The sequence below is a fragment of the Ammodytes marinus genome (assembly GCF_949987685.1).
Source record: "Ammodytes marinus genome assembly, chromosome: 9".
NCBI classification, from domain to species: Eukaryota; Metazoa; Chordata; class Actinopteri; order Uranoscopiformes; family Ammodytidae; genus Ammodytes; species Ammodytes marinus.
The window spans coordinates 26,218,564-26,235,972 of NC_137213.1; the positions used below are offsets into that span (position 1 = coordinate 26,218,564).

The 17,409-nt window shown below is 37.9% G+C and overlaps 2 protein-coding genes across 8 annotated transcripts; one reads left to right on the plus strand and one right to left on the minus strand.

The window, feature by feature from the left end:
- Nucleotides 1–1,838: 1,838 nt before the first annotated feature.
- On the plus strand, nucleotides 1,839–10,204 carry LOC307255913 (heterogeneous nuclear ribonucleoprotein C). Of its 7 annotated transcripts, none has more exons than XM_080034742.1 (9): nucleotides 1,839–1,945; nucleotides 4,425–4,566; nucleotides 5,983–6,248; nucleotides 6,729–6,801; nucleotides 7,374–7,427; nucleotides 8,090–8,262; nucleotides 8,708–8,833; nucleotides 9,113–9,279; nucleotides 9,568–10,204. In XM_080034742.1, exons 2-9 carry the CDS (start codon nucleotides 4,562–4,564, stop codon nucleotides 9,673–9,675), a joined length of 972 nt encoding a protein of 323 aa, XP_079890868.1. In that variant the 5' UTR covers nucleotides 1,839–1,945; nucleotides 4,425–4,561; the 3' UTR covers nucleotides 9,676–10,204. The 7 variants fall into 7 exon arrangements, with proteins under 7 accessions (XP_079890868.1, XP_079890869.1, XP_079890863.1 ...); XM_080034743.1 differs by having other exon boundaries at nucleotides 6,016–6,248; XM_080034737.1 differs by lacking the exons at nucleotides 1,839–1,945; nucleotides 4,425–4,566 and having other exon boundaries at nucleotides 4,578–6,248.
- Nucleotides 10,205–10,701: 497 nt separating this feature from the next.
- On the minus strand, nucleotides 10,702–16,527 carry LOC307255940 (putative ferric-chelate reductase 1). Its single transcript, XM_080034771.1, has 7 exons — nucleotides 16,423–16,527; nucleotides 15,583–15,689; nucleotides 14,836–15,042; nucleotides 13,249–13,356; nucleotides 12,674–12,812; nucleotides 11,820–11,924; nucleotides 10,702–11,215 (listed from the first exon to the last, which is right to left on the minus strand). The coding sequence occupies exons 2-7, from the start codon at nucleotides 15,685–15,687 to the stop codon at nucleotides 11,163–11,165; spliced, it is 717 nt and encodes a 238-aa protein (XP_079890897.1). The 5' UTR covers nucleotides 15,688–15,689; nucleotides 16,423–16,527; the 3' UTR covers nucleotides 10,702–11,162.
- Nucleotides 16,528–17,409: the final 882 nt, after the last annotated feature.

Below are 17,409 nucleotides of genomic sequence, written 5' to 3' on the forward strand. Positions count from 1 at the left end.
GAGAGTAAAATGATTCCCACATTTTACATGGACTCGATCCAGTGTGTCCCGATGTGTAGCCCTTTTTCTGTGAAGGTTTTTGTCTGATATACATTTGCAGACATTTTGACTTTATCATAACACTGTTGTTCCAAACCACGGGACAAATCCAAGGAAAATATGAGAGGTCACAAAATGATTAACAAGCGATGAAATAGGAACAAGAAATCTTTCTGGTACAATTAGATCTCATCTCTATCTTTTTATCATTTCATAATCTTGGCTTATGTGTTTTAAAATTCTGTATAAAATAGTTTAACTTTGTCAGACCTCTTAAAAACTAACAGAATTCAATCATCTGAGAAGGTGACTTCCTTCTGTGGTGAAAGACATTTAATGTGGTGTGCATTTATTACTTAGTAAAGTGAAATAAGGTATAAAAGGTGCAGTATACAATTTCAGGGGAGGGGGATTTGTTTACATTTGCAGAGCCTGCAGTCAGTTTACATAACATATTTAGGCCTACTCCACATGTAATTCTTAGAATTGATTCGTTCTTCTTTTAAAGATTCTTTTTTGGTTATTTTGCTTTATTTGACAGTTTGGAGAGACAGAGATGAAATGGGGCAGAGAGGGGAATGACATGTAAAGAACCAGCACGGGCCGGATTCGAACCCTGGCCTGCTGTGACGGGGAGCTTTAAGCACTACACCATGAGATCCCGCCTAATTCTATCATTATAAATCAAAACAATATTATTTTGCGTCAATGAATCAACCTTAAGACTAGAATAAGTGTGTTAACCAAAATGGCACTGTTAGCCTATAGTGACACTCAATTCAACTGTTGTACGCTACCTGTCCACTAGATGTCCTCAAAGAGTTTCCAGATCCCCTGACATTTTTTTGTCATCATCCACCTGCCTGAACAGCTGCTGCTCATTTGCTTGTTATTTCCTGTGAGTGTCAATAAAGAAGCTAGTTTCATTCATTGCTGAGTTACGCCTTAAATGTGTTATTAAAAATTGGATAAAAGGTGAAAAACCAAGACACAGTATTGGCATTAGGCCTATATGTAAAGAGCCTGCACAACACCATTGCATGGTATTTTTTTTAAATATCTATGTTTGCTTTTGCCTCTTGGCCACTTATCACTTTGTAAAAAGAAAAAGACGTAGGCCTATCTCACTTGACTTGACTGTCCAGTTCTTGTTTCGTATGTGGAGTTTGTCCAGCGTAACCATGGTCACCATTCCTTCATTTTCATGTCAGCAGTGCCACCTCCTGGCTGGCTGTGGTAATACACCAGTGATCTGTTGCTTTACGCTCCCTCTTTTCTAACTGTACACTTACTACACTATGATACATTTTGATCATAAATAAATATAAATACAGTATCATTTTCAAATGCATTTATGTGTATGGAAATATTAAATGTTTTCCGTTTTCACAGTCACACAGCTTCTGCTCGGTATCACAATGATGGTGTCGTTGCATTTATTATTGATATTTTTTACAGTCTATGCCTTTTCATGTCACCGTGTTTAATTAATGATGTAATAATGTGTGAATTCCCTTTGTATATTTTACCATGCCTACTCATTGCTTGTTTACAAAACATATCGTTAACACAGCAAAAAAAGACGAATAATTTGACCAAAAATATAATTGTTAGCAGGAGGCAGGACTTGTTATTTCAAAGACATCCGGGAGGTCTGATATACTTACCTGGACACACCGATGTGGGTGGTGTTCTCTATGTAACACAGACCCCGCTCGCTCAGACTGCTCATGTCACTCAAAACAAGCGCCTTCATGCGCTGCTGCGACATCGCCTGTTACGTTAGCTAGAAGAGAAGCTAGCTCGCTACTTGGGGGGCGAATCTCTTGTGCACAAAAAGGACGGCCTAAAGTTACTATTTCACAGATTTTACCGAACGCAAGGTTTTTCCCTCGTAAAGGTCGTGGTGAGTATTTTGTCCGCAGACATTTTTCTCCATTTTTCCTTCCTTTTTTTGGTTTTGTTTTTGGGATTTTTTGCCGTTTTTTCCTGTTTTGCAAATGGACACAGCGAGGTAGCTTAGCCAAGGTTAGCTAACTCGGAGACAACACACGAAGCTGGTTCTTTTTCTTTTTCTCTTAGGAACACGACGCTTTTTGTTGCATCATAGTTGCAGTTTCATCTATGTTTTTTTTGCAAGTTGGTGCAACTTTGGTTTTAATGTGAAGAGACATTTATTTTGACGGGACTGGCTTTGTTTTTTCAGCACGCGATAGATTTGGCCACCTGGTTGTTAACAGATTATCAACGACACATTTGGAAGACTTTTGCAGTTTTTAGGGTTTTTTGCAAGCAGAGGAGCGGGGCTCGTTGCTGTGTCTGTTTTTTATGCTTTTCAATCGGGGTGTGCTAACGTTAGCCACCGAGGCTAGCGCAGCGCAGGCCCTGTGTTTCACAATAAAAGCCTGGTGGTGGCGCTGTTGGTGTCTATAAGAACAGGGTTCCTACAGCTCATTAAAACATTTTAAATGCTTTGAATTAATACAAATAACCCGTATTGGTATGTTTTCTTACATCAATCTTTTAAATGCCTAAATGTTAGGACATTTGGAACAATAGCCTATTGCATCAATTTTGTAATTTTTAAAATCCCAATAATCGATATACCATTTTTTTTTTATTATTGTAAATTCCTCTCACATTAAAGTCACACAGATGCGCATGGAATGATCCCATCTGGTAGCAGTGAGACAAGTGCCACATTATTATTGTTATTTTTGGCTTTTTAGTTTTGTATTTGGAATGACCTCTAAAATAAATAAAACACCTGATCAATAATCTTTTTTATATATATATACATTTGAAGTAGATCCTCTTGCTTTTTCACTGGACCACCAAGAAGTATTTTTTTTTAATGCTACATTGTCCCCAACCCAAAGTAATGGGTGTTACTATAGTTTTGGACAATATAAACTTGGTTTTTAATTTCATTCAAAGTGGCATTTAAATAAGTCATAAATCTACTGTTCTTGAAGCTGTAGGAACCCTGGGCGAGTTGTGTTGTGGATGGTATAAGGACTATTTTTTTTGATAATTCCCATATTTTTTGGCTCAGTCAGTTGGTTTTTTATGGATTTAGATTTTTTCTTTTTTTCCTCAAGTCTTTTTCCACCTGGTGATGAAGAGAGATTTTTTTTGATTTTTGAAAAACTTTTGGACATAATGTTACAAAATACACATTTGATTAATTAAACGTTTGTGAATCTGAAAGAGTATTACGGCTGTTTATGTGTTATCAAAATCAACTCACATCTTCACATTCACTTCTAGGTCGCAGGTTCACTCACAAAACCCCATTAAATCATTTCAGTACTAGACCGAAGCCAATTAATAAAAGGGTTTACATTATTTGTACATTGAAAGACGTTATTAACACATAACTGGAGGATTGCATTGACAGGATACTTAAGAGTAGCCCTATGATATTGTATATCTTTTGCATGAAATTCTGTTCTTTTCACACATTTTGAGATGATGAAACTCCCTTACACACACCTTTTATTGGGTTAATAATAATCATATCCTAGATCTTCCCATATTAAAGTCAATTATCTGTTTTAATATTCTACCACCACACTTATATTTCTCCATATTTAAGGAGTACAAAACAAATGGGACTGCCCACATTAAGACCTCAAATTATGAATAAGCAAAACTCCATTATATTTTCTTATGAACGTAATAATTTTTCTCTTGTAGGTCTTTTAGTTTCTTGGTTACTTATTTCAAACCTTTGAGAAAAACTATTTAGCCAATTTAACATTTCCGGAAAGGGTAATAGGAAGTATATACTCATTCAATACTTTCCTTTCTCCACACTTTATAAAAAATAATCTTATTGACGTGGTTTACTAAAACCTGACAAGCTACTTGTTCAATTTGACACTTTCTCTTATTAGCATTTGGTTTACATTTTTCTAATCATAGGTTTGTCTAATCAACATAACTAGAATTACATTACTGTGTAGGGGCTTCACAGTATACGGCTTATAAAGTAACATCGTTTGGTCCAATTCATAAGGACCACTTCACAAACATAAGCACATGGACCAACTACCCAATGCACTATTCTGTCCACTCCAGTCACTGAGATGAATCATGGTTGTCACCTTTGTGTACAAGATGTTGCACTTTAACATCCATTCGGTTCAGGTTTCACTCCTATAGTGCCTGATTGAAATGGGATTTTCTTGGTTATGCTCACCACCTATCTTGTTTTTTCTTCACACACACACACACACAAATACATTTCCTATAGCAATGTTACTGTGTTTTACCACGTCACTACTAACTCCTGTACACACCCCCTAACCAGGTAAGACTTGGTCGGAGGAGATAACCCTGCCTGCTCCGCTTGACTTGAGGTTTGTTTTCTGTCGCCTCAGTATAAATCTCGAGGGGCGAAAGGTGAAGGTTCCAGACACCAGCTCAAACTGATCCCAGGCCAGCACAGTGTCACACAGCAGACAGACAGACAGTCACACTGGCAGACAGACAGAGGACCGCCCTGCATACAGGCAATATGGAGTGAGTGTATTTGAACCCACGTCAGCCACTACTGTGTTCATGTTTACTCACTTCCCTTCTCCAAATTCACAAGGCCCTGGGCTCCACTGATATCCTCAATTGTGTCTAATAGAATAATAGTAGTAACCCTATTTATTGGATAGTTAGCCATTAGTCTGGTGAAAAAAGGTCTTTTACAAATTGAAACCCTTTTGTTATGTAGGAAATGCAGTTTATTGACAAAATGGAGTAGGATACGCGCTAAAATAACAAGTCATGATAAGGTGCTAATGGCTTAAATGGCACCCCCTACTGGTCTTTAATGGTGCATTACAGCTAAAAATTTAATGTTTCCCAACACGAGTGAAATCCGTTTTTTTTTTTTTTACCTGCTTCACTCAGATATTTCCCTGACTATTCCCCAGAAACAAACAAAAAAACAATTCTTCAATTTAACATGAAAGCACCAAAATATTAATTCCACTTATTGAATAATGTTGTGTATTAGGCACAACAACTGCACTTATTTTTCATAGATTTTCGAGTGAAAAGGACTGTTAAGGACCCTAATCTTATCACTTGTGTTGTTCACAGAGTATCTTCTGTAGTGTAAGTATTTAGTTAGGGACCCATTATGGATTGTCTAGACTCCAAACTCTTAAACACCGGTGATAATAGTGAAAGAAAAGATTTAGTAACGCCTCTGTGGTGTTTTATTCAAACTAGAATCAAGTGTTGAGTCTTTTAAATCAGCTTGTATGTTTAGTCAGGTTAATGCTTAACGTACTTTACAGCTGAATATATATATACACAGTACAGTATATCCATGTTTAACATGTTGCAACTAACGGACAGTAAAGTAAACAAATACAGCAGCAGCACATTCAAAGTACTGTTATAGCTAGAGCAAATACACTGATAATAACCTTTTGACTTGACTTGTGTGAGATTGTTCTAGCTCTCCAATGCCAGATGCTTATTATGGTTCCTTTGTGGTTCCAGTGTGGCAAATTGACATATTAATGTTTTCTACTGAGGGAGCTGGTGGCTAGTGAATAAAAAGGAAATATTATGCAACTACACTTTGCTAATTTTACATTTTATCCTGCAAAAAGCTGATGACAATCCTGAGAAATTTCAAAAACATCAAATTTAGGACAGGTTTGGAGACACTGCAGGGTAAAAAAAAAAAAAAGCCTCATGTAACCACTACTTCCTGCCTGTTTTTCCCTTTTGTCTATTTGTCATTAAAACCTTTTAACTTCCCAGGAAAGCTCCAGTGTCCAACCCAACATTCGTAATGCTGGATCAGTTTAAAAAAAAACAATGAACTTTTCCCAATCTGCCTCTAACTCTGTGCGGTGTGTGTTTTCTGTGTGTGTGAATGTGTGTTTGTCCCCCCCGTGTGTGTGCGTGTATGTGTGTATATTCCGCTAGCCGATCCCCCACCACCGCTGCCCTGATGGCCAGCAACGTCACAAACAAGACGGACCCGCGTTCCCTCAACTCCCGCGTCTTCATCGGGAACCTCAACACCCTGCTGGTAACCAAGGGAGACGTGGAGGCCATCTTTGCTAAGTATGGAAAGATCGTGGGCTGCTCCGTCCATAAGGGCTACGCCTTCGTACAGTACGCCAACGAGAGGAACGCCCGCTCTGCTGTCAACGGAGAGGACGGCAGGATGATCGTGGGACAAGTACTCGGTAAGGACTTAGCTTTATAGAATGAGGGGAAGTTTTACCAGAAGCAGGTTTTAAAGGTGGAGTCAGCGATTTTGGAGAATGCTTGTCAAAATCTGTGAAAATCTCCGCACTATTGGCTATCTGTACGTAGTGTGTGTGTGTGTGTGTGTGTGTGTGTGTGTGTGCGTGCGTGCGTGTGTGTGCGTTGGCAAAAAAATCCAGTGTTAATACACAGTCTAGGCTCTGTGAACTGGTATGTAAACAAAGGATGCCCACCATAGCTAGCAACTAGCCTGTTTACAGAGCCTACGCCGTGTATTAACACCAAAACATTCTTCAGTGCACACAAAAGTACAGACGGGTAGTGAATCGTGAAGAGATATTCACTGATTTTGACAACAAACGTTCTCCAGAATGGCTGACTCCATAAATCACAGAGTCTTTGTACATTGGCAGTATCTTCCCCAATAAGGTTTTCTCATGGCTGTGCTTTTTTTTCAGACATCAACCTGGCCGGAGAACCCAAACCTCACAGGTCAAAAACCACCAAACGCTCCGCTGGAGACATGTACAGGTTAGTAGGGCTGTGACGGTATAGACTTTATTATCTCCCCGCGGTAAACACTCTATATATGACCTTAGCTTAAGTGGCGGGGCATGCAATGTAGGCTACTGTACTGACACATAGCACGCAACACATTACTTATGCTCAGTAACAATATTTATTCATTTAGATTTGGCTGCTCCACCTAAGATATAAACCAAAGAAAGGGGGAGACAGTCAATTCTCTTTCAAAAATATATTTACATTTCACACAAACCATAAGCCTATGCACAAACAAAAAACAAAACGGTAATCACGATTATATGACGTGACGTATATAACCTCGACGTTGCGGTTATTGTCACAGCCCTATAGTCACTATGGTGTTTATACTAGACAATCGCACAGCTATTACGGTGAACAGGTGGGAATGGGGCCAAATAAAATCTACCCAGAATTGAATCCAGAAAACGGTTGTAAGTCACAATACATCTGAAAGTGTACCTGCCTTGTGAAGACAACATTCTGCAAACAATTGATACATATTTGATCCCCCGTCTGCACATTTCTTTATATGGATTCTTGTCATTTTTCTATTGTAGCAGCAGTTCCTCCTTCGAAATGGACTGCGACTTCCAGAGAGATTATTACGACAGGTGAGTATCATGTTTACCTTTGTCTCAGCGCGACGGAAACTTTTTGTCCTTGACTCATCACTCAGTATCGTTGTCTGTTTCCTTGGAACTTCTTCCTGCTTGTTTTCTTTTGAAGTTATGCATAACAATCGTGTTTTGTCAAAGAAGGAGACTATTATATTCTTTACCTCGAGTGTGTAAGAGCACCTGACACATTTCTCCAGAATTTTTTTTTTTTTCGTCACTTATTTCAAATAAGACTGTCCATTATCACTCGCATCTAAACCAGAGTCTGTTAAAGGAACACTGTGTAACTTTGTGTGTGTCAGATAAGTTGCCATTTTCTAAGGTATATTCTCATAACTGAATAAACTTTCCTCATAGGAAAATTGGATCCCTACTAGAACACTTAAAGTAACTTTTTTTCTTTTACCATTGTTGTTTACAGCAGCAGGGCCCACGGTTGTACTTACGAACATATCCTAGTCTTCTGTTTGGGTCCAGGTGTCTAAAAATATTTTTGATTTTATGATAGAATTCTAATAATAAAACTTGAGAATTTCATGTATAGAAAAAAGGTTTTGTGAACTAACTGCATGCTCTGCAACTGCTAATACATTCCCCTCCCCTGAAACTGCATAGTGCACCTTTTTTTTTAATTACATTTTTTCGTTTAATCCCAGAATGTATTCATACCCGTCCCGTGTCCCGGCCCCCCCTCCCCCCTTGTCGCGGGCCGTCATTCCGTCTAAACGCCCGCGGGTCAGCATGAGCGGAGGAGGCAGCAGCCGCAGAACCAAGAGCAGCTTCTCCTCAAGCTCCAAGAGCAGCCAGAGAACCTCCTCGTCCAGAGCTAGTGAGTGACCCGGGCTGCTTTTTCAGCATGTTTTTATTAAGAACAAAATGTTTCATAAATCAGACAATAAACAACATATGAACACATCTGTCTATATTAACCTTCAGAATAGTGCGAGGGATGATTATGGAAAGTTTAGTTGATGATTTAGGGCAAGAAGTTGAGATTTTAGCTTCAAACTATTGAAAAAATACCAGTTTTAGTGAAGAGACGCCTAAATGTACATTTTAGACCTTTTAATTTAAACTAGCATAAAAGAAGACACGTTTATGGATATGGCAGGAAAATGGAAAAAATCTCAAAATTGACCAATGCTCCAAAAAAAAAGTTTTTGCATGCAGTGTCTTTGTATACTTGTATATTATAGTAGGTGTTGGAAGCCCGATTTCTGTTGGCTGGACAGTTGTGATTTTGACTCTTACGTGACTGGAATTGCTGATCTTAGTTCCCTCTGCAGTGAAAGTGGACGAGCTGCAGACCATCAAGAGGGAGCTGACCCAAATCAAGAGCAAAGTGGACGACCTGTTGGCGAGCCTGGAGCGCATGGAGAAGGACCACGGCAAGAAGTCGGGTATGAACGCAAACAGTTCCTTTTGTCTATGTTGGCTTTAAGATTGGTTGTAAACTAAATCGTGCAGCATATTAAGATCTCACAATCACACGATTAGGTTTCACAAATGTAACAGTCAATTAAAGGTGCAGTCAGCGACTTTGGAGAAGCTTGTTGACAATCTTTTTTTTTTTTCTTTTTTTTTATGTTGTCAAAATCAGTGAATATTCAGAATCGCTGACTCCACCTTATTCATAATAATGTATGATGGATTTCTAATTGGGCTTTCATGTCCGTCAGAAGCTAAGAGCTTGAAAACGGAGCCTGGAGAAGTGACTTCACCTCCGCACACGAGCAACAAGAAGGATGAGAGTCTGAAGAGGGAGAGGGAGAGTCAGGAGCTCAACGACTCGGACGAGGAAGAGGACGACGACGAAGAGGAGGGAGACCTGCTGGAGGAGGACGAGGTGAGACAAGATTACATCGCCTCAACTCAGGACATCTTGCACTAATAAATACCATTATCTTTCATTTGTACTCAAATTATGTTTTAATGTTTAGTTTAACAAACACATGTATTAGTGCCCGACAGCTGCACATTCAAAGTGTTTAAAAATGTATGACCTACTGCTCTCATTAAAACAACCTTTTTTAAGTTCATTGCGACTTGGTTTCAAGAAAAGCGCAAATATATTATGATTATGATTTCATAACTAAACCATAGTGCCTCAATACAAATGTACTTTATCCTTTAGGTGAAGAGTCAGGAGCGAGAGGAGGAAGAGGAAGACGATGAGGAGGAAGAGGGCGAGCACGTTGAGGACGACGACGGCGACAGCGTCAACGGCGACGATGATTTGTAAAAACACGTAACCACGGCGACGCATGCAGCGTAAACACACAGCTTCCAGTAGGACATCGGACTCCTGTTTTAACACTCATTATGTAGATACACAATGAAAACGCGAGCGCACACACACACACACACACACACACACAAGCATGGTGCACACTTCTCTGTTGTCCCATTGTCCCTAATTTAGTTTGTTATTTTTTTGCCAGTTGTCCAGTATCACTGTAACAGGAATAACTAGCGGTAGGTTTCTTTCGTTTGTGTGTTTTTAACTGCGTCGTTGCCGGTCTTCAGGAGAAGGCAGAAACATGGACTGATCATGTTCTCAGAGACGAAAGCTCGACGGACATGTCTGAATGTGAGGACCAGAATTCAGCTGCAAAAGAAAGACCGATTTTTAGGTTCCGTGTGTGTTTGTTTGTTTTTTCCTCATCGTGAATTTGTTTGACCTTATGTGTCTGTGAGTTAATGTCATTTTTTTTTATACTATTCAGTTTCAGTTTAATTGTAAAGGAATAAATTGCAATAAAATATTAAAATGTGAATTGCTTTTTTGTGTTTTTTCCACAATCTACCCTTGGACTAAATGGATACACAGCCAAGTTTTTTTGTTTCTTTGGCCAACAGTTAAAGAAGTTATGAACACTTTAATTCCTAATTTAGCGAGATCTCGTAGCCCATTAACATCCCTTTTTAAATAAATAAATCTTGAAGTGGGTGTGGGTGGCAATCTTGAATAGTGAGGCAGCCATGCAGGTTGTGACCAGAACAGTCAGAATCAATTGGAGGGGAGACCAAGGTGAATTATAAAATAACAATCTCACCAGTAGAAAGAAAAATGCAACTTTTTCAAAAAACCATTTGTGGATTTTTTTTTTCTTTCAGTTTCTTGGTTGTGAGGATTTGCTTCTGCATTTTGTTTCATCTAAGATCATCCAAATATCTCAATACCTTTCTTTGTGTATAACATAAAGTTTAATTAAATGTGAAGAAAAGGTTATTTTGTTAGTCAATGACGTGACACCAGACAAACAAGTAAACTATATTCTCATCTTTATTATGAGCTTTCCCTTTTACGGAAACATATTTTACAGTCACTGTACATTCACATGGAATTATTCAAACAAAAGAAGCATTGTAGCTCAGGTTCGTGCTCCAGTAAAGGAAGTTGGCTTGTTTCCAAAAGGTCTCATTACAAAACAAGAAAACAAATGCAGCCATGATGGGCGCGTCTAGATACAAAACTGGAATCGCAACATTTCTCCAAAGTCAAAACATTAAATAATTATTTGGTCACTGAAACAGCAGAAAGTGTTTGCAAATGCCATATGAAAATCATTTGTTTTTAAGAACATCTTCAGTACAAACAGTGCAAAAGTAGCTTTAAACGTTTTTAAATAATTAGACACTCAGTGGATGTTTGTCTCTGTGCCTAGATCCATCCAACCAGCTGTCTTCATTGTGTCCAAATTGGTCAAAACTTCCTCCAGCAGGATTTCAAGCTTTGAGCACAACAACCATTGAGAGGATACTGAGCAGGGGCAGCACAGCTGGGCGGGAGAAAAACAGGTTTGTTTATTAAGTCGTTCAAACTTAATCACATATCATTTTTTTCTCAATGGAATCTAACTTGTGTTTGACCAAGTTTGGATATATCCGCCTATAAGATGTATGTCTCTCCTTAACCCATAACCATGGGATAGGTAAGGGATTTTTTTTTATTTGTGGTGCTCATAGCTTTAAAAAAATAACCTCTACATTTCTGGCCAACCTGCATAAATAAAACTTAAACATATCTGCACAGCTACCACAAGAGGATACAAGAGAGAAAATATTACATTTGATCTCCACTATCATAAAATGTGTTCAAGCTCAAGTTGTTTCTGACATTTGGTTGATTGGTCAAATAGTTGATCATACTAAGTGTTTTGTTATACTGCAGTCTAATCCATACACATGTGGATGGCCCTTAAATGTGCTAAATTAGGACACCACATCCTGCTGTAACTTTAAAATGGGCCATCTGCAAATAATGAGTTCCATAACTTTACTGCTGGACTTTTCATTTTAACAAAGTATTCTTAAACTTATTGACTTAATGACTTATTTTACTTTAAGTGCAAACTAACACAGAGAATCTAAAGTGTTGCTCACCATGAGGATAGGCGGATAGGATTCCACTGTTGGCCACGTTGCTGGTCGGGTCACTGAGGTCCAGAGGTCCGCTGTTCAGGGTAATGTTGAACGCACCCAGATCAGCTGAACAATGACGGGACAGAGCAGTGGGACGTTAGACAATGGTCTCAAGTTCACAGCTTAAATTTGCCTTAATTTTGCTCTTAAATATGCATTTATGTCCTTATGTCTGGAGGAAAACGGGTGGCTAAGCTTAACAATCAAATCAAATCAATTTTATCTGTATGGCCCAATATCACAAATAGACATTTGCCTCAGTGGGCTTTACATTCCATATGACACCCTGCCCTTAGAAAAGAAAAAACTCCCAATAAAAAACCCTTTATCCCAATCTGTGATAATACCTAGTTGATTATTATATGTGCTTTCAGAGTGAAAACAAGAATTGTTTTGGTATTTATTTCAATAATTTAGTGGGAAATATGTGTTTTGACATGAAAAACATGAATGCAACCTAAGCACTGTCTTTCTTTTACATTTAATTTTACCATTATGACATTACAAAAATAGGCTACTGTATGTTCAGGAAACAATACATGATCATACTATTTTAAATACTGCTAGAAAGCTTTTGAATTTTGCCCTGGTGTTGATAAATATATTATTTTATCTTTTGAAGGTTGTTTTTTGTATAATTAATCTGATTGGAAAGTGAAAAGTATCTAAAGGGATCATATTAATGTAGTAGAGTAAAAGAATTCAGTAGCAGAAGAATTTAAGTACTAAAGTCAAGTACAAATACCTTAAAGTCTGTACTTGAGTACTATACTTTGTCACTGTCCACTGCTGTGTGTGAGTGTGAGTCCACTTACTTCCGGTGGTAGTTCCAGAGCCGAGGAGAACAGTGAAGGTTGTGTCAGCGCCTACTCGTTCGGAGGCGTTCACATTCGGGATGTCAAACTCACACATGATCACGTTGCCCATCACCTTGCCTCGAATTTCCATCACCCTCTAGAAAGACATGTATGACATACAGATTTAAAAAAAATTATATGCCAAATAAAAAAAAATCAGGGCTTTACCATTTTTCAGTGTTCATGGCATATGCATTTGATTTGTATGTAACCTAAACAAGTGCATTTCTACGGAAGACTATTAGGGCCAAACTTAAGATTTTCTCAAGTCAATAATGAACTTAACAGTTAAAGATATTGACAGATTCCAAACTATGGGGGTTCAATTATTCATAAGCCAAATGCTGAAAAAAACTCAAACGATGTATCTTTGCTATCGTTGTAATCTAAAATTTCAACTTTCTTCTCAATGTGCAAAATGAAAACAAAAACTTGCTCATTTTTCTCACCCTCAGCCCTTATACTCTTCACTTAATTTCCTCATGAACAATGGAGTGGATTTTTTAAAATGCCATTGACATCGGAGTCCTTACCCTCTCTGTTCCAACGAGTGCCATATCTGTGTTGGTGTTGCTCCTCGCCATCGTCCGGAAGAAGAACGACCCATTGTTTTGAGCGCAGACGAAAAGCATGGTGGTTCCCTGTGGAAAGAAAATGTGATGAAATTTTGAGTGAAGTCAATGACAAATTCCTAGTCAATCATTCTCTTTGTTTAGTGCAGGAAAAAAAAGTCAAGATGTTTTGTGTCTGTGTGTTCACCGGTAATTGATCTTGGTTCCATTGTATGTTATGTTTATTTTTTTAAACTTTCTGCTTCCTTGTTTGCGTTCCTATTATTTCAGTGTTTGTTCGAGGTTCTGGAAAGTCTGTGTCATTGCACAATACGTTTCATGTTGCAATATGTTTGTGTAAGATACTAGGCTACTAAAGTTTGTTTTTCTCTAGGAAGACAATTTGAATGACTTTAAATTAGATGAAAAAACTTAATTTTGCAGTAAATCAATCATTAAAAAAGCTGTAAGTCATTTTTCAGAAAGACATAACCGAAACATAACGTGTTGGCAGTTGGTTGTTAGTTTTACTCTTGATTAAGAATAAGTTGTAGGCCTAGGGTGCGTTTATCAACTACATTTCACATTAAGTCACATTTATACCATATATCTATTTTAAATGTGCAAACTCAATCATAATAAAAGGTAAACTATCCAAAAAAAAATTATTTAGGTATTAATGTTCAAAACATTTGGTTTCTCTGTAATATTCAGTCAACTCTACATTTAACTGTGTGACAGCTGGTTAAACAACGAACTATGGAAACAATATATAACGTCATTGGAATATCCAGTTATAAGACACACCAGTTTTATTGCTTCTTACAGCGATGTGGCACCTGGTGCGCGCTTCAAACATGGAGGAGAAATGATATTTCATGCGACATATGCTCATGCTGGATCGGCCAAAGTATTCGGCCTAAATAAACAAAGTATGGAGTCAGTGAAGGTCAAATTGCCATTTCACATTTATCAGGTCTTTGAATTTGCTGCTTTGAGTAACAAATGAACTGGATCAATAAAACGATAAATATGGAAATAGGGCCATTTGCTTTCGTCTGGAGCTTGGACATGTTGTCAGCAATGTGTTGTTACATTATAACTGATGCTGTATTAACCTGGTACAGTATTTGCCAGGTGTCGAAAAGCAGTAGAAATACCACTTTTTATTTACATATGTTGGATGTTAAAGGCAAATTCAAATGTATTTTTGAAAACATTTTAATGTGATTTGTTTAGGCCTGCACTGACAATAAAGGCATTGATTTGAATTCAATTTAATTGCCTTTTATTTTTGGGAAATTTTATTTTCACTTTTATGGGTCTAGGGAATGCATTATGTCAACTAGTCTCCACGCAAAGGTAGAAGTACAAGGATGTGTGGGTGTGTATGTGCGTGGGTGTGTGTTTCTACAGTATGTTTGTGTGTGTGTGTGTGTGTGTGTGTGTGTGTGTGTGTGTGTGTGTGTGTGTGTGTGTGTGTGTGTGTGTGTGTGTGTGTGTGTGTGTGTGTGTGTGTGTGTGTTTCTACAGTATGTGCATGTGTGTGTGCATGTGTGTGTGTTTTACCATTGATGCGTTCACAGTGAGTCCCAGTGCGATGTATCCCATGGAGTCTCCCCTCAGTTCGATGGACAGTCTGGAGCCGTTGGGCGCCACGGGCGCAGCGGCCGTCACCGACGCAAACAGACAGCTGTTGTTCCCAGTCGGGTCACAGTCATTCGGTGTCTCCACGCAAAGTTTAGTGGCTGCGCAACCAACTCGAGTTATGTCAACCTGGTGTGGACAAACACACACACACACACACAAACAAGATTTTAAATCATCTGCAGTAACTCTTACTTGACTAAGATCAGTTCTTTAGCTGGGTTATAAAGTCATTCTGAGAGAGATTTGTTGAAATCTGTTTTTTTCAGGACTTTTTTACCCCCAGACCTGTGAGAAGAGTCACTACCTCTAGTCTAGCTGATTCTGCATTTTTCTTGTTTTTATGCAGTATAAATATGCAGACACTGTGTAAGATGAACTTCAGCGTCCAGTGGCTGCTCCAAGAAGCAACTTATCCGGACATAACATTGCTGAGATAAAGGGCTACGCCACCTATCTTAAAGATTTATTTCAGTTGACACACGGCAGGATTATTACTCAGCCTGTGGAAACTGTTGTATGATGTCGTCTGTGGCTCTGGAGAAACTTTTTAAATTTGAAAACGTCAACTTGCATTATGGGAAGTGTAGGAGTCAGCATCAGTCTAAAGCACAAAGGTCATTATGGTATTTACTCTTGGAGGATTAAAGTGAAAGGCAGTCAACCAACCGGTGAAATGGTGGCGTTGGCAAATGACAAATGAGACGTTCCCTGGATACCAGGCGCCACGTAAACCAACAGAGCAGCTGCCAACAGGATCAATGCTCGCTCCATTCCTAACAGAAAAAAATGACATAAAATTAAAAAAAGTTAATTATTAGTTAGTTAATAATAGTTAATAGTTATTGTTAAAAAAACGGCTTTTCTATCACCAACAGACTTCAGTTAAAGTTTGATTTTTTTTTTAAAACTGCTAATTGTAAAAAGTGTTCTTAGCATATCATCTCTTAAAGAGATCCTATACTTTTCTGGTCTTAATTTCTTGTTAAAAACTGCTATAGAGCAACCTGACACGAATCCCATCACAAAAAACTATGTAGATTTTCGGGAAGCTCTTTCTCTTATTTTGGCGATCCAGCAGGCCCTGTAAACACTTTGCTTCTGCCATCTCAAAACCTTTCTTAATCAGAACTACAAAATGGATTTTCTACAGCAAAAAAAGAAAAAGAAATACTAAAATACTATAATATCTTCTATGCTATAATAGAATCAGAATAGGTTATATAGGCCATCTTGCCTTGACCAAGTTAGCAAACTTAAACACCTCAACATTAAAACAACCATTCATAAAAAAATGTTATGTAAAATGAAAATGTAAATCTCTAAAATAAATTTATTTTGTATAATACAAAAGAAAATAGGGTTCCAACAAATCAACCAGCAAAAAAGTATTTCTAAGACAAAAAATTGCAGTGAACCTAATTAAACTTGAAAAAATAACTAAAATAAGTAATACAAAAACAATTCAAAGTAATTCCTTATGGAGAACCAAGTTCCCTATTAGCTTACCTGAGTAGTTGAGGTCTTGTGTTGAGGAAAAATAAAGTTCTTAGTTCGGCAGCTGTTGGTCGACTGTGCTCGTGGGATCCAACGGGAAAGGCTTAAATGACCAACGTCTTACAGATGCTCACAGTAGTGATGTAGGAGGAGGTGTAACGTCATCACGTAGTGGGCGGGGCTTGTAGAACGCACCTGACCGCAAGGTATCTATTTCAGGAAGCAGTTTTACTTGTTGCGGGAAAACCAATTTCTGGCTATACAAGTTTGTTCCTTTAAGACATTTTTTGGAAAGGTTTTTCTAGTTCAAAGTTTGGCTTATTGGATTTTGGATTGCTCTACAAAGAGCAAATTTAGCTTTTAATAATGTGATTAAATTCTGTAGAACAACAACAACAACATTATTAAAATCAGATAAATATTGAAAAAGAACAAATAAAATGGGAGACAAATAATGAAGAAATACAGTTATAGTGTGGTAACAGTCAAGTAAAAAGTTTCCCCAAATTCTATGAAAGTACATACAATTGAAAGAAATAACATTGAGTTAGTTACTTTCAGTTTATATCTATTATGTGACACTGTGGCACTGTTTTACTCAGTACTAAACTAGTAAGATTATGATTAGTCATGTGATGAAATGAAACCCATCCACATGCCACAGACGCATCATGAAACAAACCGGGTGGTTGGGGGTTTTTAATACGTGCATTTTGAGGAAAACATTCCTATCAGGTTAGTCCATTCCTCTCACCAGTAAATACATTTTGTTTCCTCAAGTTTTTTTTGGCACATCTATTAACAGATCTAGTCAACATTGGATGGTTTATAGGCTATTAAAATAACAACAGAGTAGGCTATACAAATAAATATTGTCGAAGAAAAGGTAACTTGGATGCATGCATATCATTTGAACAGGCGAAGATATTGAGATGTGTTTTATAATCATTTACATTAAGCCAGAAGAAGTTAAATAAGGTTAATGTTGAAGAGCACTCG